A 22710-nucleotide genomic window follows, 5' to 3' on the forward strand; every position below is an offset into this window, starting at 1 on the left:
GGCAGAGAGAGAGAGAGAGAGGAGGAAGCAGGCTCCCTGCAGAGCAGAGAGCCCGATGCGGGGCTCGATCTCAGGACTCTGGGATCATGACCTGAGCCAAGGACAGAGGCTTAACCCACTGAGCCACCCAGGCGCCCAAAACCGATTCTAAACAGGTGTTCTTTTCTTTGAGGGGACTAGAATAAGAAGTGAAACCAGAGCAAATGACCTGAAGTCGTACTTACTTTTCCTAATCAGGAGGTGTCATTGAGGGACATTTTGGGGCCTTGTCTCTGGACGTTTTCTTCAGGAAGGGAATAGACAGTTTCTGTCTAGTTTAGGGGATGCTTACTTGCTCACCTGTTTGAGAATCAGCACTTAGGTGCCTCTTGGACAGTGATTTTCATTCCCGTTCACTGGCTTTTAGTTGGTTAAAATTTTTGTAGTCGAGTTCATCTGGCCTCCTAGTTAAGTTACCTGCATATTAGGACAAACTGAATTTGTGGCATGCAAATAGTTGTGACTAAAATTGGTTTGACCTTTGCAAACACACTTGCCCTCTCTGAGCTCTGGCTCACATTGCTCCAGTTTCTCTCCTCACCTGTTGGCCTGCCTGGTTCCTCCCCATCCTCCAAGGCCGGGTCACAGGTGGGTCACACATGAAGCTCTTCGATTCTGACACATCCAGCCTTGTGTTGTACTTAACCTGCCTATATTGGCTTTCTCAAGAAGCTTTCTACCCCTTAAAGGACAAGAGCACATTTTATGCATCTTTTGATCCCTTCCAGCATCTAGTCAGTACGTATTTGCGGTGCCAGCAGGTGCCCCGGCCTTGAGTGTGGCCTGTGGTTTGGAGTAGATGAACTGGGAAATTGGGTGTCTTGCTTCCATCCTGATCATCTTTAGTTCCATGTTCCAGGCTAGTTTGACCAAGTATTTGAGTCTTATCATTTAAAAAGACTCTTATAGTAATAACTGAAAGGTAAAAACAACCCAGAGAAATGCATAAACAAACTGTGGTCCAGTACGTACAGGGGATGCTGTTCAGCCATAAAAAGGCGTGACGTCTAAGTGAAATGAAAATCAAATATTGCAAAAAATCAAATATTGGGTAACTCCTCCTTACACGAGGTGCCTAGTCGTCTAAATCCTAGAGACCGAAGGGGGAATGGTGGTGGCCAGAGTCTGGTAGGGGAGAGGAAAAGGGGGAGTGGTTTTTAATGGGTACAGTTTCAGTTTCACAAGATGAATGTTCTGGAGGTTAGTTGTACAATAGTGTGAATGTGCTTTACTATATAAATTCTGTGTCATGTGCATTTTACCACAATGAAATAAAAAAAGGACAAGAATACTGTAGTGACACAACATGGATGAACTTTGAAAACATGATCCTGAGTGAAATAAGTCAGGCCCAGAAATCCACACGTCGTAGTATGCCTATTATATGAAATGGCCTGAGTAGGGAACTGGACAGGGAAAGCAGGTTAGTGGTTGCCAAAGACTGGGGGGAGGTGTGATGGGGGAGAAACTGCTTTTAATGGGTCTGGGGTTTCACTTCGGGGTGGTGAAAGTGTTTTGGAACTAGATAGATTTACACAACATTGTGAGTGTACTCACTGCACTGGATTGTTTACTTTAAAATCGTTAATTTTATGATGTGAATTTCATCTTAATAAACTATTATTTTTTAAAGACCCTTACACAGTATAACAGTAGACAGTAAATATTTGCTCTCTCCTCTGTTTCCTTGATGTGGTAATGTCGCTAATCCTGAGGTCTACCTATTTTTAATGATCATGAGTCAGCTTTGAGTGTTCTGTTTCTACCCTAGTGGTAGGCACTGCGCTGAGGAAGGGGGAGCAGACAGCAGGGCCTGACAGCAGAGACAGCCCAGCCAGGAGCACCCTCCGGCCTCCTTCCTCATCCGCAGTCTTCTCTTGAGTTAATGGCCAGTCTGGCGCTCCATCCCCTTCTCTTACAACGAAAATGGGACCTGCCACTCCCCTGCTCTCTACACTTCAAAGATTTCTGCTATTAGAATAAGGTTCTGTTTTGTTAAGGTGGCACAGGAGGTCCTTTAAACCTAATCCTCGCTGGGCAGTCGCCTTCACTTCTCGGCACTCCGAGCCCCACCCACTCTGAACCACGATCGGTGACCGCGGGGTTCTTCGGGGTTCTTCGGGGTACCGAATGGGAACACAGTACTGCTCTACTTTGCGCGCCTTTGAACATGGGACTTCATCTGACATGAGTGATTTTGTTCACCTCGTTTCCTGGCCTACCTGACATGCCATTCAAGGCTTGGCTCAGCCATTGAACTCCGCAGAGAAAGTTGTCCCCGAGTTTCTGCCCTTCAGGCCTCCCTCCCACGGGCCCCCCATCCCCTGCTTCGTTCTCCCCACATCTGCCTCCTCACTGAGCAGGTTGCACTCGAAATGCTCACTTCTCTTCCCTCCATAACACTGGGCGGTCTGTCTGCATGCAACTTTCAGTACGTCTGTGGGAGTTCATGCTTCTGATTTTCTCTTCTACTTAACTACACAGACCTGTAGTTATGCTGGAAATGTATATGAATATATGGACTATGTTATTGAAAGTCTTCATTTCTTAGGATGTGAAGACAGTTCCATAAAGGGAATAAATATGTTACATACCCACTTTGTAACTCCTACAGTACCTGTATAGCGTTAGGAATATGATAAGGACTGAAAAATACTCTAAAAATTTAACTTATAACACAGGAGCAAATATAGAAATACAGAATTTCTAATTAAATCTAATCGCCACAGCCATAAACTACTGTAGGTATGCATGCTATGGCGTGTATATAGTCTGAAGCCTAATAAATGTATTTTAATAGCTTTACTGAGGCATAATTGACGTACCATAATCTGGACGTATTTAAAGTACAGTTGACGAGTTTTGTTTCGTTTTTTTCAAGTTTTGACTTACTTGTACACCTGTGAAACCATCGCCACAATCAACTTAGTGAACATCCTTGTCACCTCAGAATGTTTCCTTTTAGCCATATGTAGTTCCTCCCTCACACCTCTCCACCGTATCACACCCCCACCCTGTATCCCCAGGCAAACACTGACCTGCTTTTTAGAACTATAGATTAGTTCATGTTTCCTGGAATTTTATATAAATGAAATCCTACAGTATGTAGTTTTTGTCTGTCTTTTTTCACTCAGTGTATTTATCTTAAGATTCACCCAGGTTGTTGCATGTATCAGTAGTTCATTTTTATTGTTTCATTTTATGTGTGGACCACAGTTTATCCTGTCACCCCCCGAAGGACGTTGGAGGTGTTTATGACTTCTGCCTTTTGTAAGTAAAGTTGCTGTGAACATTCACATCCAAGTCTCTGGGCATATGCTTTCATTTCTCTTGGATAGTAACTAGAAAGTGGAAAGCCTGGTGTATGCTCTATTTTTTCAGAAACTGCTAAACTCTTCCAAAGTGTATGGGAATCCTGGTTCCTCTCCATCTTCACCAACACCGGTATAGTCCGTCACTTACTGCTTCGGTGTTCTAATAGGTGTGCAGTGGTATGTCTCTGTGGACTTACCTTGAACCTTCCGGATGACTAATGTGCTCATTTGCTGTCTATATCTCTGTTGAAGTGTCTGTTCAGATCTTTGGTTCACTTTAAAAATTGGGATTATTTTCTCATTGTTGGGTTTTGGGTACTGTTTATATATTCTGGACAAAAGTCCCTTATCAAGATCTGTGATTTGCAAATACTTTTCCCATTTGGTGGCTTGTTTCTTAATCTTCTAACAATATTTTTCAAAGGATAGATATCCTTAATTTTGATGAAGTCAAATTTACCAATTTTTCCATTTGGATTGTACTTTGGTGTTGTATCAGTATACTGAATCTTTCTCTAACCCCAAATCACTTAGATATCTCCTGTGTTTTCTTCTAGAAGTTTTATACTTTTAGGTTTTAGGTTTTGTACTTAGATCCAGAAATTAACTCCCGTTTTGAGTTAATTTCTGTATATAGTATGAGGTATGAATTGAGATACATTTTTTTTTTTTTTTTGCATATGGGTAGCCAATTATTCTAGCACCACTGCTTGAAAAGCCTATTCATTTTCCCTCTGAATGGCCTTGAAAACTTCATGGAAAATCAGTTGTCCATGTATTTGTGGGTGTGGGTTTATTTCTGGACTCTATTTTGTTCCATTGATGTCTCTGTTTGTCTTTACATCAATACTGCACTGTCTGGGTTGCTGTAGATTGATCGTAAGACTTGAGATCAGGCAGTGAAGTCTGTTCTTTTTCAGAGTGGTTTTAGTTATTCTAAGTCCTTTGCATTCCCTGTGGCTTTTTAAATTAGCTTGTCATTTTCTACACAAATGTCTGCGAGGGTTTTGGATTGTGTTGAATCTGTAGAACAAACTGGAGAGGATTAAGATCTTTACAATATTGAGTCTTTCAGTCCCTGAGCACTGTATACTTATTTAGTTCTTTAATTTGCCTCTGCAAAGTTTGCATTTTTTGTTTAGGTCTTGCACATTTGATGCTGTTGTAATGGTATTTCTTTAAAAGTATAATTTCTTGTAATAGTTCATGGCTGGTACATAGAGATACAGTTGATTTGTGTATATTGATCTTTCATTCTGCAACCTTGCTAAACTCACTTATTAGTAATAGTATCTGTTTTGTAGATTTTGTTGAATTTTTGTTGGTGATGATGATGTCCGCGAATAAAAATAGTTTTACTTCTTCCTTTCCAATGTGGATGCTTTAATTTATTTTTCTTGTCTGTTGTGCTATCTGGAGCTTCGAGTACAATGTTGAATAGAAGTAGTAAGAGCAGACATTCTTGATTTATTTCTCAGTGAGAGCAAGAAAGCATTCTGTCCTGAAACTGGTAATAGCAGTAGTGTTTTTTTTTTTTGGTAGTTGCTTTTCACCAGGTTGAGGAGGTTTCCGTCTTTCCTCCTTTGCTGGAGTTTTTATTGGAACGGATGCTGGACTTTCTTAAATGCTTTTTCTGCATCTATTGACATAATCCTGTGGCCTTCTTTTTTAGACTTAATGTGCTGAATTACAGCACATTAATGAGTGGTCCTTCCTTCCTTCCTTCCTTCTCTTTTTCTTTGTTTCTTTCCTTCTTTCCTTTCCTTTTTTCTTTTCTATTTTTTCTTTTCTTCCTCCCTCCCTCCCTTCCTTCCTTTTCTTTCTTTCCTTTTTTAAAAAAATTAACATATAATGTATTATTAGTCCCAGGGGTACTGGTCTGTGAATCATCAGACTTACACACCTCCCAGCACTCACCATAGCGCATACCCTCCCCAGTGTCCATAATCCAGCCACCCTGTCCCTCCCCCCACACCTCCCAGCAACTCTCAGTCTGTTTCATGAGATTAAGAGTTTCATGTTCGTCTCCCTGCCGATCCCATCTTGTTTCATTTTTTCCTTCCCTACCCCCACAACCCCGCACTCTGCCTCTCAAATTCCTCATGTCAGGGAGATCGTATGATAATTCTTTCACTGATAGACTTATTTTGCTTAGCATGGTACCCTCTAGTTCCATCCACACCATTGCAAATGGCAAGATTTCATTTCTTTTGATGGCTACATAGTATTCCATTGTGTATATGTACCACATTTTCTTTATCCATTCATGTGTCCTTGGACACTTAGGTTCTTTCCATAGTTTTGCTATTGTGGACATCGCTGCTGTAAACATTCAGGTGCACGTGCCCCTTTGGATCACTACGTTTGTATCTTTAGGGTGAATACCCAGTAGTGTGATTGCTGGGTCGTAGGGTAGCTCCATTTTCAACTTTTTAGGAACCTCCATACTGTTCTCCGGAGTGGCTGCACCAGCTTGCATTCCCACTAATGGTGTAGGAGGGTTCCCCTCTCTCCGCATCGTTGCCAACATCTGTCATTTCCTGACTTGTTGATTTTAGCCATTCTGACTGGTGTGAGGTGATACCTCATTATGCTTTTGACTTGTATTTCCCTGATTCTGAGTGATGTTGAGGACTAATTCATGTGTCTGTTGGCCATTTTGATGTCTTTGCAGAAATGTCTGTTCATGTCTTTAGCCCGTTTCTTGATTGGATTATTTGTTCTTTGGGTGTTGAGTTTGATAAGTTCTTTATAGATTTTGGATACTAGCCCTTTATCTTATACGTTATTTGTGAATGTCTTCTCCCATTCTGTTGGTTGTCTTTTGGTTTTGTTAACTGTTTCCTTTGCTGTGCAAAAGCTTTTGATCTTGATGAAGTCCCAATAGTGCATTTTTGCCTTTGCTTCCCTTCCTTTGGTGATGTTTGTAGGAAGTTGCTGTGGCTGAGGTCGAAGAGGTTGCTGCCTGTGTTCTCCTCAAGGATTCTGATGGATTCCTGTCTCACATTGAGGTCTTTCATCCATTTTGAGTCTATTTTTGTGTGTGGTGTAAGGAAACGTTCCAGTTTTGTTCTGCATGTGGCTGTCCAATGTTCCCAACACCATTTGTTGAAGAGACTGTCTTTTTTCCACTGGACATCCATTCCTGCTTTGTTGAATATTAGTTGACCATAGAGTTAAGGATCCATATCTGGGCTCTCTATTCTGTTCCATTGATCTGTGTGTCTGTTTTTGTGCCAGTACCATACTATCTTGATGATTAGTATTTCAGCTTTGTAGTAGAGGTTGAAGTCTGGAATTGTGATGCCACCAACTTTGGCTTTCTTTTTCAACAGTCCTTTGGCTATTTGGGGTCTTTCCTGGTTCCATATAAATTTTAGGATTGTTTGTTCCATTTCTTTGAAAAAATTTGATTTTTTTCCCAAAGATATTATATATTTATTTAATAGACAGTTCCTAGGTCTATGGGATTATGACCCAAGCCAAAGGCAGAGGCCTTAACCCACTGAGCCACCCAGGTGCCCCAAATTGATGGTATTTTGATAGGGATTGCATTAAATGTGTAGATTGCTTTAGGTAGCATAGACATTTTCACAATATTTGTTCTTCCAATCCAGGAGCATGGAACATTTTCCCATTTCTTTGTGTCTTCTTCAATTTCTTTCATGAGTACTTTATAGTTTTCTTAGTACAAATTCTCTCCTTCTTTGGTTAGATTTATTACTAGGTATCTTATAGTTTTGGGTGCAATTGTAAATGGGATTGATTCCTTAATTTCTCTTTCTTCTGTCTTGCTGTTGGTGAATAAAAATGCAACTGATTTCTGTGCATTGATTTTATATCCTGACACTTTACTGAATTTCTGTATGAGTTATAGCAGTTTTGGAGTGGAGTCTTTTGGGTTTTCCACATAAAGTATCATATTATCTGCAAACTGTGAGAGTTTGACTTCTTCTTTGCTGGTTCAGATGCCTTTAATTTCTTGTTGTTCTCTGATTGCTGAGGCCAGGACTTCTAGTGCTATGTTAAATAGCAATGCTGATGGTGGAAAGCCCTGCCGTGTTCCTGACCTTAGGGGAAAGGCTCTCAGTTTTTCCCCATTGAGAATGATATTCACTGTGGGTTTCTCATAGATGGCTTTGATGATATTGAGGTACATACCCTTTATGCCTATACTTTGAAGAGTTTTGATCAAGGAGGGATACTATACTTTCCCAAATGCTTTTTTAGCATCTATTGACAGTATCATATGGTTCTAGTTCTTTCTTTTATTAATGTATTGTATCATATTGATTGATTTGCGGATGTTGAACCAACCTTGAGGCCCAGGAATAAATCCCACTTGGTCATGGTGAATATCCTTTTAATGTACTGTTGGATCCTATTGGCTAATATTTTGATGACAATTTTTGCATTCCTTATTCATCAAGAATATTGGTCTGTACTTCTCCTTTTTGGTGGGGTCTTTGTCTGGTTTTGGAATCAAGGTAATGCTGGCCTCACAAAATGAGTTTGGAAGTTTCCCTTCTATTTCTATTTTTTGAAACAATTTCAGGCAAATAGGTATTAATTCTTCTTTACATGTTTGGTAGAATTCCCCTGGGAAGCTGTCTGTCTGGCCCTGGACTCTTGTTTGTTGGGACATTTTTGATGACTGCTTCAATCTCCTTAGTGGTTATGGGTCTGTTCAGGTTTTCTATTTCTTCCTGGTTCAGTTTTAGTAGTTTATGTGTCTTTAGGAATGCATCCATTTCTTCCAGATTGTCAAATTTACTGGTGTATAGGTGCTCATAATATGTTCTTATAATTGTTTGTATTTCTTTGGTGATGGTTTTGATCTCTCCTCTTTCATTCATGGTTTTTTCAAAGAACCAGCTTCTAGTTTCATTGATTTGTTTTTCTGTTGTTTTGGTTTCTTTTTCATTGATTTCTGCTCTGATCTTTATCTCTTCTCCTGTTGGGTTTAGGCTTTCTTTGCTGTTCTGTCTCCAGCTCCCTTAGGTGTAGGGTTAGGTTGTATACTTGAGACCTTTCTTGTTTCTTGAGAAAGGCTTGTATTGCTATTTTTTTTTCCTCTCTGGACCACCGTTGCTGTATTCCAAAGATTTTGAACATTTTTGTTTTCATTTTCATTTGATTCCATGAATTTTTAAAATTCTTCTTTAATTTCCTAGTTGACCCATTCATTCTTTAGTAGGATGCTGTTTGGCCTCCATGTATTTGAGTTCTTTCCAACTTTCCTCTTGTGATTGAATTCTAGTTTCAGAGCATTGTGGTCTGAAAATATGCAGGGAATGATCTCAGTCTCGTAGAACTGGTTGAGACCTGATTTGTGACTCAGGACATGATCTATTCTGGAGAATGTTCCATGTGCACTAGAGAAAAATATGTATTCTGTTCCATTGGGATGGAATGTTCTGAATGGGATATAAATATATATATATATATTAGACTGGTGAATAGAACAGAGCCATACCCTTGATTTTGGGTGTATTCTGGTCTTCTAGAAGAAACTACCTTCCAAATTTTAAAGAAAGAAAAACATATATATGCAAAAATAAGGGTAAACACAATGAAGGGGTGGAATATGACCGTAATGATGAAAATTTTAAAAGATTCTAAAAAAGGAATTGATAAAATAAGAAGTTGGTTGAAAAAAAAATAAAAAGGAACGAATGTGATCAGGCTGGAGACTAGAACCATGTGCTAGATTTAGGGTATATTTTGATTTATCAGAAGAAATTGTGTCTCAAATTTTTAAAGAAAAAAAGTCTATATGTATACAAAAAAAAAGGTTAAATATAATGAAGGGATAAAATAGACTATAACAATGAAAATTTTAAAAGATTCTTTAAATAAGGTATTGATAAGAAAATAGTTAAGAAACATTAAAATAAGAAAGAGGAAAAATTTTAAAAAATAGACCAGGTAAAAGAAAAATTAAAAAAAAAATTTCACTTTGAAAGACTTAAGGATCATGGGGAAAAAGCCCTGAATTCTATGTGTTGCTTCCCCTAGCTCTGGAGTTCTGCAGTTCTTTTTGATCAGTGACTTGGTCTTGGCTGGATGTTCTTGCTGATCTTCTGGGGGAGGGGCCTGTGGTAGTGATTCTCAAATGTCTTTGCCCGAGGCGGAATTGCACCGCCCTTGCCAGAGGCCAGGCTAGACAATCTGCTTGGATTCATGCTGGGGAGTTTTTGTTCCCTGAGTGCTTTCCATAGAGCTTTGGAGGATGAGAATGAGAATGGCGGCCTCCCAATCTCTGGCTTGTAGGAGCCGAAAGCTCAGGGCCCCACTCCTCAGTGTGCCCTCAGAGAGAAGCGGTCAATCCCTCCCATCTCCCTGGTCTCCTGCTGCACTCCATGCTCACCTGGCCTGTGACCGAACATTCCTGTCCCTGGCTCACAGCCCTGTTTGGAGTCTCCAGACCTAGCAGATTCCTGCAGCGTGGTCCCATGCCACTCCTCCTGGAGGAGGAAGGTGAGTCTCCCCGGATCTGCCACTTGTGGGGACCCTGTTTGAAGAACAGTGGCCCGAGTGTGCCTTGGATTACAGTTTAAGGTAACCGTGAGCTGAGAGCCCACTCCTCGGCTTTGTGTCTGTAGTCAGCTTCCCCACTCTGATTCCTGAGAGCTCTGCCACATTCAGACACCCCTGGTCTTCCTGTCACCCTGAGAGACCTGAGACCACACTGTTCCTGCAAGGGCTCCACCCCCCATATAGCCTCTGGAGTAACGTGCCTCCATGGAGCAGACTTCCAAAAGTTCCGATTTTGTGCTCTGCTGCTCTCTCACTTGCCGGGCGCTGGTCCCTCCCCCTCGTCTATCTTCCCGTCTCTTCGGATTCATTTCTCCGCGCGTCCTACCTTCCCGAAAGCGGTTGACTTTCTGTTCCTAGAACTGCTGCTCTTCTTCTCTTTGATCTCCTGTTGAATTTGTAGGTGTTCAGAATGCTTTGATAACTATCTAGCGGCACTTCTGGGACCTGATGATATTTCAGTCTCCTACTCCTCTGCCATCTTGCTTTCCTACACTGAGTCATTCTTGATTATTAAGCCAATCTTGCATTCCTGGGATACCCCCACTTGGTCATGACATAGTATCTTTTTTCTGTGTGTGTGTGTGTGTGTGTATGTGTATAATGTACTAAAATTTTGTTTAGGATTTTTTATCTGTATTTATGAGTGCACAAATCTATAGTTCCTTTTTCTTTTTTCTTTTTTAAGATTTTATTTATTTATTTGACAGAGAGAGAAATCACAAGTAGGCAGAGAGAGTGGAGGAAGCAGGCTCCCGGCTGAGCAGAGAGCCTGATGCAGGGCTTGATCCCAGGACCCTGAGATCATGACCTGAGCCAAAGGCAGAGGCTTTAACCCACTGAGCCACCCAGGCACTCCTGTAGTTCCTTTTTCTTGTTAATGACTTTTTTCAGACTTTGATTATGTGAGTAATGCTATCTTGATTGAAAGTATCCAGAGGTGTTTCCTCCTCTTCAGTTTGCTGGATGAATGCTATACACTAAATGTTTGTGTCAGGCCCCCCCACCAATTTGTATGTTGAAACTTAATTCCCCGTGTGATCATATTAGGAGGATGGTGCCTGTAGGAAATGATAGGTCACCTTCATCAATGGGATTAGTGCCTTTATGAAAGAGGCCCCAGAGAGCTCTCTTGTCCTTTTCTGCCATGTGAGGTTACAGTGAAAAGATAGCTGTCTGTGAACCTGGGAGTGGACCCTCACCAGACACTATGTCTGCTGGAGCCTTGATGTTGGACTTCTAGCCTGCAGAACTGTGAAAAAAAAAAAATGTCTGTTGTTTATAAGCCACCCAGTCTATAATATTCTGTTACAGCAGCCCTAATGGACTAAGCTCATGACCTGAGCTGAAGGCAGAGGCTTTAACCCACTGAGCCACCCAGGCACCCCTTTAAGGTTTATTTTATTAGAGACTGTGTGCATGAGTTGGGGGAGGGGCAAAGGAAGAGGGCGAGGGAGCATCTCAAGCAGACTCCCCCACTGAGCTCAGAGCCCAGTGCAGGCCTTGATCCCACAATCCTGAGATCAAGACCTGAGCTGAAATCAAGATTCAGATGCTTAACTGACTGAGCCACCCAGGTGCCCCAGTCTTCTTGTTTTGTCAGAGAACATTTAACTTACAAATTTATCTTGTATGACAAGATGTGTGTGTTCTTTTTGGTAATCTTCCATTAACGCCGTGGATATCGTGTCAGCCATTTTTGTGAGATGCCAGCACATATGGTTTACTGATAAAGTTACTTTAATGATTGCTTCAGTGTGTCAAGCCCTATAAACTCTCAATTTCTTCTTGCTAGTAAGGAACAGGAATATATTTGCTAGAAATCAGAGTCAAGTCCGGGGGGTTAGTGAAGGTAAATTCTCGTGAATCATATTGTTGGCGGAGTAACCAGCTCTTTCCTGAAATAAGGTTTTGTACCTTGGTTCTTGTATAGGTATGAATAGAAAAAGATCTATATTCAAGGAATTATGCATAGAGCATTGTCTACTGCATTATAGTGCATTTTATTCACAGATAATATGGCCTATGCATAGCCACTGCTTAACTAATTAGGCTTTTCACCTTGTATATGTTTTACTTATCTTTTAAAGAAATGACTTCAGGTTGGGAGTGAGCATTCAGTATTTGACAAGGAGAGTTAAATAACAGCATTTGATAATTGAAATTTTTTAGTTAATAGTATTTTAAAATATGCTGCCTTAATACCTTTTTATATACCTTCAGAAATAGAGATTTTGAAGTATTATACATTTATACCATAAGTGTTGTTAAAATTTTAAGTATTGTTACTTTTTCTTAAGTGTTGGTGCTTTTAACAAAAAAGTACATTTTACAGTTTATTGCTCTGACCTCAACCTCTCAGAGGGAAGTTTAGGGAAGTGATTGTTTCAAGTTTCTTGCTGTTCAGTCTTACAGAAGATTTTCATAATCGAAGACCTGCATGTGTCATCCAGAGTGACCTTTTAATCAGACAATGTTCATTAGATATTTAAATTCAGTTTGAAACAATAGCATCTTTAGAACTAATCTAATACTTTGTTTAGTGCTTTGGTGCACTGTAGCAATAGGCTCCTGGGTTTCTGTCTGTGAGGTCAACCTGAGATGTCCTGGGGACCAAACATATAAGGAGGAGACTACTCTCTGTCTTGGGTTTCATTTGAAGTCTTGACCTTGACTTTCAGGATACCAAGTTGAATCCACTAAGAAGTCCTAGTGCGAGCACTTCCCATTGTTCATAACAGACCTTCCAATCTCCCTGTGCTAAGTGCACCCTTCTCCTCACTGCGCTCTGTGTGGAACTTCTGTCCCAGTGTGGTATGTTGGCTGGGTTCAGGCTGGCAGCTGAGGTACCAGTTAGCGTGTGCCAGTTACCAGTGCCCTCCAAAGTGGTTTGTCCCCCAGCATTCACAGAGTAAGTCACTGGGCTATGTGAAGAAACCGTGAGAACTTCTATTTACTTCTATTGTTCTTACTTTTTTAAAAGTCTGTGCTTTGTGTATAATGTAAAAGCCAGTACATACATAGTTTTAAAATAATTAAATACACATATATTGCATACATGTGTTCTAATTTTGCTAATATGTGGGTTTATGTGTGTTAATTATATGTGTGCTAATTTTGCTAATAGTGGTATATGATTAAAATGTCTTGAGACCACGTAAGACTTTTCTGGAGCTTCTAGACCAGGGTTTTTATTTAGTGATCCAGCAGTTTTCTCTGTAAATCAGCTTCATCATATGCAAGATTTTGTGTGTGTGTCTGTGTGTGTGTGCATCTCTTGTTTTTCTTGTGAAGAGATCTATGGCCCTCACCAGATTGTCAAAGGAGTCTTTGATCCTAAAGATCAAATAAACTACTTATCTGGGATCCTTGGGCTGAAATCATTGAAATTTGTTTTGGAAGGACTGTATCCTGTCTATAGATAACTTCCTAGGTTAAATTAAATGGTACTTTGTTTGAAAACTACAATACGTAATTAGATCTGTATTCCTTTTGACAAAGTAAATTTTTTTGTTGGTTTTTTTTTTTTTTTTTTTTTTTTTTGAAGATTTTGTTTGTTTGAGAGATAGCACGGGGCAGGGGGCAGAGAGAGGCAGCCTCCCCACTGAGCAGGGAGCCTGATGTGGCCTCATGGGGCTCGATCCCAGGACCCTGAGATCGTGACCTGAGCCGAAGGCAGACGCTTCTCCGACTGAGCCACCCAGGTGCCCCAGAGAAAGTGACCTTTTATTAAGGCTTTGAGAAACTGCAGCCGAGCTTGTTGTCATGACTTAGGATTTGTGGTCTATGTGGCATATTCTCCTGGGGTCTGGGTCCCTTCACCTTCCTTAAAAAGATATTTTGTTGTATGTTTTTATTAATCTTCTCTTTAAAATATTATGGTAACTATTGTCTCTCAAGTTCAAATACATTGGCCCTGTGTAAATGTGGCCATAGAAGAATTACTTTTTAGGACACGTGGGTGGCTCAGTTGGTTAAGCATCTGCCTTCAGCTCATGTCATGATCCCAGGGTCCTGGGATCGAGTCCCACATCGGGCTCCCTGCTCAGCAGGGGGCCTGCTTCTCCTTCTGCGTGCTGCTCTCCCTCCTTGTGCTCTCTCTTTCTCTGACAAATAAAATCTTTAAAAAAAACAATTAAAAAGGAACTAGCTCTTGAAACCTCCTACTATTGGGATGCTTTTGGGTATGAAGGTTATTCTGTTGTCTGTATGCACTGCTTTTGTGGAGTCTGGCCCTATAGGGATGATGGGATTGCTTTGGTGGGAATGAGAGCTAAGTTCAAAAGTCAGCTGATAGAGGGAAGTTGGGTTACTCTTGAAATCCTTAGACCACTCAAACAATAGCGGGGTGCAGGATTTTGTTTACACCGTCCGTTATGTTTACAATTTTATGTGGCCCCAGATAACTCCAGTTTCTTCCCTGAAGCTTGGCAGCAGTCTCGTCATCTGTTGCTTGACGAACTACCTGAGTGCCATTACTTATTTACCAGGGGTCGGAGGAGCTCTAACATTCACGTATTCTTTCCAGTAAATATTTGGCTTAGGGCACATTATTACTAAATAGAATGACTATTTGAATTATTCTTTTGAATAAAAAGACTTTTAAAAATGTGTATAGGTGAATTTAAGTAACTTCACTGCCTTTTCTGGATTTGCCATTTTACTCTTCAAGCCTGTGGTGTCCCGCTCAGGTTAATAATGCTTTTATCCCCAATGCGCCCCACCCCACCAACCCAGAAAGGAATCACCCTAGTTGTTGATTCGTTTATGTAGTAACTACTAAGACATGGACAAGCTTTGCTCCGGGCATTAGGATTATAGGGGTGAAAAAAAAAAAAAGTCCCTTTTCTCATAGAACTTATGTACTAGTGGGAAAGTCAGCAAAAAATAAACCAGAAAGGAAAAGAAGTATTTCCAGTAGCACGTGTTACAAAGATGTGTAATTAGGGTAGACGACCTTGGAGGGTCCGGCTGTTTCATGTGGAGGAAACAGGTGCCCTTTCTAAGGAGGTGAGGTTTGACCTGGTCGCTGCACGAAGAGAGGGACCACACAGCAGAGGGGTGGGAGCTAGGAGGGCGTGTCCAGTGTCGCCTCCTCCCTCAGGACCCTTGTTTCCTTTTTCAGTTGAGCACACTGTGCCCTTTCTCTCCGTGAGCAGCGCAGCAGATCTCCGGTCGATGTGCGTGGACTGAGTGGCAAGGGACGGTCGCTCCAGCCTCATCACTTCCAAGAGGCTGTGGCATATGGAGAGAGTCGGTTAGGACCGGCTGGGTTTGTTCCACAAGTTAACGATTACAAATTCTGACTGGGGTTCCAGATGAGAAAGTCCACGGAGTTTTATCTACTTGTACTTGACTGTGTAACGAATTTAAATATATCGTACCTGTTTTTATTAAGGGTTATTTTATTTATTTTTAACAGGAATCACTAGATTTGATCTACTTGGAGACTTTGGAAGGTTTAATTGGCTGGGAAATTTCTATATTGTATTATCCTACAATTTGCTTTTTGCTATTGTGACAACATTGTGTCTGGTCAGAAAATTCACCTCTGCTGTGCGAGAAGAACTTTTCAAGGCCCTAGGTAATCCCAAGGTTTATGGGTATTTTTCTCTCTTTCTACTAATTTTTAATTTTGTCATTTGGATTAATCTTCATCTGTTCATTTTTCCTACTATGTATAACCATAGAGATTCCATTTCTGACCCACTACTTACTGTTTATGTTCTCCTGTGAAATTACCTCGTTAAGCCTCAGCTTTGTCATCTGTAAAATGGTGACAGTCTCTTCTCTCGAGGACTGTTTTGAATATTAACTGGAATGTTTATTTTAAGGGCCTGAGCAGATTCCTGGCACATCATATAAGTTCAGTAAAATCAGCTTTTTTATTACGATGATGGTGGTCGAGGCAAGGTGAAGCTGATAATGGGCTGGAGACTTCGTTTTTGGTAGTGAAACCACTTACCACTTTTTAGTTACAGATTTCTTTTGATTACGTGGACTTTATAGGTATCAGGCTGATCCATAATTCTCCACAGTAAGCCGAGTAACTCAGGATAAAAATAATAATATTCTTGTCGTTAATAGGAGGGGGGCTTTCATTATCATGTATTCCATAAGTCACATGCATTGTGATAGTCTTAAAAAAACTTTCGGTTTGGCTAAGATATAAAGGGTATAAATGAAACTTATAAATGAGCTTTTCATGCCCACATCAACATTAGAACTAAACATTTTATAAGTTTTTATTTTATTTTATATTTTTTATTAGTTTTATTTTATATTGTAGGAATACCAGGGCAATATAAACTATCTTGCTATATAAACCCTCTTGGGTTTGGAGTAATTTTAGAATAAAAGAAGGGAAAGGCAGTGATTTATTATAGAAAATCCTGACATTAGGTCATTTACCTAACGTGACATCATTTGAACGCTTGTACTTTGTGTTCCATTGTGGCTTTTAGCTATTGCAAAAGGCTACATGGTGATTGATTCATTAAGGTCCCCATAACTTCAACCTGAGCAACAATAGAGCTTCGCACCCGACCAAGTTCTTCCAACTCTGTGATTGAAGGGATGACCTTTGGGAAGGAAAAAAGACTTCAAATTATCTATTCATCCATATTTTCCTAAATTCGCCCCGTGAGCAGATGGCCGGTACAGCAGTGCCTGCAAGCAGAAGTGACATCTCGTTTCAGCTGGAGCAGCGGGTACTTGATGGATTTTCAGGCCTCGCTTTCAGAACGCTGGCCAGGTTAAAAGCTGCAGGGTGAGGCGGGAATCAGCAGCTCTCTGAACCAAATGTCTAAAGTTAGAACTTCATGTTTAAGGCCACGGTAGCATCAGTGAGATGCGTTAGCGGTGTGTCGGATGACTTCCCCTCTCCCGGTCACCAACATGGACAGTTGTAGATGAGGCGCAGTGAGTTTGGTTTTGAGTTAAGTATTCTGGATCTCTTCTTTTGAAGGAAGTCTTTATTAATATAGTGAAATTTCGGTCAACCTAAGGTGAGGTCACGTATGTTGTGTCGGCTCTTTGACCATAACAGGCAGTCGAATTATCAAGACTTGTGTAAAACTAATAGATAGATTTGCTTTTTTTGCCCAAGTGTTTTCTGTTACTCTTTGGAATGCTTGAGGGAAGAAATGCATTATACATAAAAAAAGGATCCTCATTAAGTATATGTAATAGTGTGTGATCTGAGATCTTAAATCTGATTTCATTGGGAATCATAATTTGATTACAAAATTTAACCCATCTCCCCCCATCCCTTTGTTTTGTAGTCCTTTCTGCTGCTTCTGTGTCCACTGATAAGGATAGTACTTGTCTCCGAGTGTCTGGTACACAGTAGCTAGAAACCTGGTCATGGGGGAGGCGATTGCTTCTGCAGAGAGAGACATTACAGTTCTGTTTTTTGTTGTTGTTTTTTTTTTAAGATGTGGACCCTGTGCTGCACCCAGGTTTTAGAAGTAATAATGGAAATAATCTATCCTCCAGGGGGATTCCTTTTCACTTCGAGCACTGATCACCGCTCTGCTGCTCTCTCCACTGCGTTCCTTTTCGAACAGCCCTGTCTAAAGGCGCCTCCCCACACCCAGCAGCCACGGGTTCCTGTTGTCACTCCGTGGTCTGGCCTTTCCCGGGGCCAGAACTGTTGCTTGGATTGGATTGCTTTCTTTTTTCCTTCCCATTCATCCATCATAGACAGGGTCAGTTTTACCTTTTCTTTCATTAAGATGTGCAGGTGGTAGAAACTTCAAAATTCAGAGTGCTGTGTTGACTGAAGAGCAGTATAAAATTGCTTAACAGCCAGGTAGACAGATTTCTAAAATCTTAGGGGAATCGAATCTTATCCAAGTGTGTTTTTGATGTGTCACAAAGGCTGAGCCTCATAAAAATGTTTGCTCACCATCGTTTCCATAGACGAGCTGGTTATGTATTCTTGAACATCGTTGTTGCTTCGTCTCATTAATAAGTGCCGAGGGCTTTGGTGCCGCATGAACTCTCACATTTCCTTCTGCCTGTTTTCCCTGTTGAGTTGCACAGTGTTGTATATATCAGGCATATTATGTGATTGACTGATGGGTGATACAGAGGGAAACTAATGTGACTTTTAAAGATAGTGATAATTTTTTTATTCTGTGAAGTATCTTTGAATAATGAAACATTTATGTTCCATTTATTCTTTTGCCATTTCTTCTCCTTTTCTTTATGCCATGTTTTCCATTGTTTCTCCTCTTAATTACGTGCTTCATACTTTGGTGGGTCTTTCTGTATGTCTTCCTGTATGCATACTTGCTTGTGTGTATTTTAAAACAAAAGTGGGATCATACTTGCCTCATGTTAGTTCCCCTGGGAAGCACACTTCGGGGCTCGGACAAGCTTGGAGGAGCAGGTATATGAGAGGGTGCTCTTGGGATTGGTCTGGAGGGCAGGAGGTAGAGAAGGAACTCACTGTGCTGAGAGAAGAAACCAGTAGCTTCCTTGGGCCCCAGAGCTGCAGAGTTGAGGAGAAGGCATGGCTTCCTGAGAGACAACTGTCCTCTGCTTAGGCCGCCAGGGAACCTCCAGTGGGGACAAGAGATCTTTCACCCTAAAGGGGGTCTGGCCAGCACATCACAGCTTTCTCAGTAACCCTTGACACTCCGCCTCATTAGCCCTCTGCCCACCTACGCCACAGTACATCATTTCTCACCATTTTCTTAATTTTTCTGCAGGGCTTCATAAGCTCCACTTATCAGATACTTCAAGGGATTCAGAAACATCAAAGCCGTCTGCAAACGGGCATCACAAAGCACTGTGAGACACGCAGCAGCTCTCTGCGATCAAGGACCCGGGAGCCCCACACTCCCGACATCCCCGCCGGTCCGAAATGACACGCACTGACTGGGCTTCACATTTAGGGCCGGGGCCTGGCAGCACCGTTTCTTCCGTAACCTCCTGAGAACTTGGCTGCCGCAAGCCTTCTCCTTTAGCTGTGTGAAGGACCCCACAGTTTCCAGCCAGACGCGGCTCCGTAGGGCAGCACATTCTTCTGTGGACACATTTGCTTGCATCAGTCGATACAATCACCCATATGGGAATATTAGGAAAGGCGAACTTGGGGGCTTTCTAAGAATTCAGTTCAATCCCATTATATATTTTATTCAAAATGGAGAAGGCATCGAGAAAGGCATCCTTGGTATTTGGATGTGAAGTGAAGGCCCCGCAAAAAAGCAGGTTTCCGGATGCCGCCATGGCAGTGGGGGCATTGGAACGGTAGTGCGCAAAGCTGTTGTTCACTTCCTTAAAGAAAAAGACAGACGCGTAGTTCTGGTTTATATTTCAGAATGATATCGGTTGGACTTTGAGTTGAGGAAAAATAAGAAATTCTTTTGAAAACCTGATCCGTGGTAGAACAGCATGGGAAATCTTCCACTGTACGGAGTGTGGTCAGCTACGTAGGAAGTTATCTGTGATCATAGTTCTCTGACATCTTATGTGTATAGAATTCAGTATTACTTCTCGTAACATAGTTGCTGGTGTCGAATACACTTGTAACTTAGATTTTGCCTTATAGGCTCTATGTACACTCAATTTTTTTAAGCTTTTTTTCTAAAGTCTCTCAGTTCCTTGTTCTCCTGTGTCCATTATGAAACTACGAATGCTCTGTGGTAGAAACCCCTTCTGTCAACACATTCTTCAGGCCTGGGCTCCTTTTGTATATGCCGGTTTAAACCTCAGACTCACTAAAGTTACCAGTTTGACACCCAGGGGCACAGTATCAGCATTCATGATGTACGAATAGTTTTTCAATGTTTCATGATCTGATAATCACTCAGTTACTAAGTTGTAAATAATTCTGGGGATGGCTTCTTGACGTTAAGTCCACTGAATAAAAACTGTAAAATTGTACTCTGTGTTACCATCCATCCCCTCGGATAGAGTACTGGAGACTGTGCATGCAGAAATAAGAGATGAGCCCCTTTGCACACACTTCGTAGTTACGCAGTCTCTGTAAATGCGTATGTTCACATGCACTAAGTGTATGGCAACAGATTGTGTTCAGACAAAAGTAAAAGAACATTTTTCTCAAATTGTTGAGTTTAAAGGGTTTTTTTTTGGAGAAATTTATGAAAATCAGGCTGTATATACTTGACATAAAAAATTGCCACTTAGAGCCAAAATAATAAGAAAATTTTATCTGTGTATTCCTAAGTTCCATTGTGTATACCTCTCCTTTATTTAACCTCTGCATTTCCTTCCAAGCTTCTCTGCTCACTAAAATACAGTCCAGTTTTAAAATAAAAGAACGTTTTGTGATTCTAAACAACACTCCGTAAATTGGTAAATCTCTCCACGTAGGAGCTGCATACTGAGAAAATTAATAGAAGTTGGCCATTTCCTACTTTCACTGGTAGTTACACCTATTTAAACATTAAATGCAGGCTGTGGTTTTTCTGAAACTTGCTTGCAATCCATATTTTGAGCAAACTAGGTCAAGGGGAGAAGAAAAAGAAAGTTCTTTACATAAAAGAACCTCACTTGTAACTTACACTAGCTTCTGGGCACATCCATAGGAAGTTTTTGGGTATTTGTAAGATGTCTGAAAATTTCTGAGTAAAATATTAAACTTTTCAATGTCTGTATCAATTCTTTGTTCATTTGAAAGTTTCTTTCCAGTGGAAAACTTAGGCCAGGTTTGGATTAGTGAACAGTGGAGTGTATTATAAATTCCTGCAGCTGTTACTGGGTACATCCTCATTGCTTTTGAGACAGGATACAGTTCACATGGAAGACGGGTGGAATCTTGGGTCTCAGATGCCTTCTGTGGGGACAAGTGCAGGTGGTTACGTACTGTTTGCTGCATGAGTACAGCAGCTTGGGGTTCCACAAAGAGTTTATTCCTGGTTACGTACACAGGAGTCTTCCTCTTGAGTGAGAGACTTAGTCTGAACACAGATGCTTCCCTTGGACACACGGGAGGCTGCATGAGGCCACGACGGAAATGGGTGGCAGCGCACTAAGGCCGAGCACTTGGAGTCTGGAAAGCATAGGTGCACCTCAGGCCTTTCATTTGTTGTAGTTGTGCTGGCCAAGGAGGAGGCAGGGGGCCTGATGCCGGAGTGCCCTGTGCCCGTGATTAGAGTGGCCCTGGGGATGGCCCCGGTGTTCTCATTGGGTGTGGGGCATCTAGGGGACTGTGTGAAGTCAGACGCTCTGTTGACTCTTTCTCACTTTAGGATCCACTTTAAGGGGCATTAGACACTGTAGTTAAACAGTTTCTGGGGGCGACTTACCAACTCTAAATATTCCTTGGTTCTGCAATACTCATTTTGAAATTCTAAGTTTTATGGATGATAACATTTATAATTTTTACTCTTTTCCAAGATATTTCTTAGATTCAGTATTTACTTAGCTTTGCATATATTCTTTATAAAAACGGACCTGCTCTAAAAGAAGAGACTGTGTAAAAATCGCACACCCATGCACGCGCACACGTGCACACACGCGTGCTAGCTGCTTCAGGCCACATCGTGACTTTGGTTGATCACTGGATGAGAATGAAGTCTTCTGCATGGTTTGACTCTTGCATGTGTTCGAGGAGTGTACTGCGTGCCCCTGTTTTCAGGGGCTTGGACATCAGCCTTGCCTTGCTGGAGCATAATAGACCTGTCTGTGCACCCATAACCACTTAAGCTGCCCACAGCACAAGCTCACGGCCTTTGAAAACCCTATGTGGTTTTCTTTGTTAGCACAGTATTTAATGTATAAAGGCAGAGTTCTTAAAATAATTTTTTTTTAAATAGGAGTATATATGTAGTACTGGCTTAAAAAACTGGTATGTTACTTTTAAAATAATGTTTAGATGCACTGGTATATTACTTTTGTTTACAGAGTGTTCTGTTTACAAATGATCTGTTGGCCTTGTTTGTTTCTATGAGATTCTTTTAGTGTGACTTTAAATGTCTTAGAAATTAAAATTTTACAAAAAGTGATTTCATGTTTTGGTTTAAAAGCATTCAAATGTGTTTTTGTTTTTGTCTTAAATCTTAAATACCATCGTGGCTAAAACTTAAGGGTGTATGTACGTTACTTCCATGTCAATTCTAGAAAGGGCAGTAATGGTTCTGGTGAGATGTTGGACTGAGGAAGAAATGAACGTTTTCTCTCTCTTTTTGTTGTGGAGTTATTGGTCGATGAATTTCTTCCAACCATTTGCAGCTAAAATGTAGCATCAGCAATTGAAATCACTTATGTCATGTAATTCTTTGAGTTACTTAGAAGTATTTGATTCTTCTAATCTTTTCCATAAAAGGAATGAGCCACGCCTACGTGGTTGGGTCTGGCAGCTTAATCCAGAGCTCCCGGAAGAATAAATGGCATCGGCATCTGCTGGATTCACTGAGACACAGAAGCCTTTGCAGCAATGGCTCTCCAGCTCTCTGACCACAGGAAGAAATGCTTTTGCATTGTAACACACACACGCACACACACACTTCTATACATGTAAACAAATATTTAACAAAGTAGTACCTACTTTTACTGTATGTGATGACTGCTGGCATTTTCTGTTCTATATTTTAGAATACTAGACACAAACCACACTAATACTAGTGAATGGTCAACTTTCATTTGAAAAACATGATTTCCAGGATCTAGTTGAAAGATGAATGAACACAAGAACTTTTTTTGGCTTTTGAATATTAGGTAAAATTCATTATTGCAAATGCTACTGAAGCCAAAGTATTATCTATGCGTGTTACTTGTTGCACTGCAAAAAATGTAATTAAAATCAATAGAAATTGCTGAAACTCCAAAAACTGGATTTTAAAATTTC

The 22710-nt window shown here is 40.9% G+C and overlaps 1 protein-coding gene across 7 annotated transcripts in view; it reads left to right on the top strand.

Moving 5' to 3' along the window:
* Positions 1-21868, top strand: part of LMBR1 (limb development membrane protein 1) — a 163685-nt gene extending 141817 nt beyond the window's left edge. For 5 of the 7 annotated variants that reach the window (XM_045086285.1, XM_045086286.1, XM_045086291.1 and 2 more), the window contains 2 exons: positions 15313-15474; positions 18608-21868. In XM_045086285.1, the coding sequence (XP_044942220.1) occupies positions 15313-15474; positions 18608-18693 (248 nt within the window). In that variant the 3' untranslated portion in view covers positions 18694-21868. The remainder of the gene's footprint in view (positions 1-15312; positions 15475-18607) is intronic. The other 2 variants (XM_045086288.1, XM_045086292.1) reach the window with 1 other exon arrangement.
* The last annotated feature ends 842 nt before the right edge of the window (positions 21869-22710 follow it).

Source organism: Mustela putorius, unplaced genomic scaffold (genome assembly GCF_011764305.1).
Source record: "Mustela putorius furo isolate JIRA1106 unplaced genomic scaffold, ASM1176430v1.1 tig00000929_pilon_pilon_pilon, whole genome shotgun sequence".
Lineage (NCBI taxonomy): Eukaryota > Metazoa > Chordata > Mammalia > Carnivora > Mustelidae > Mustela > Mustela putorius.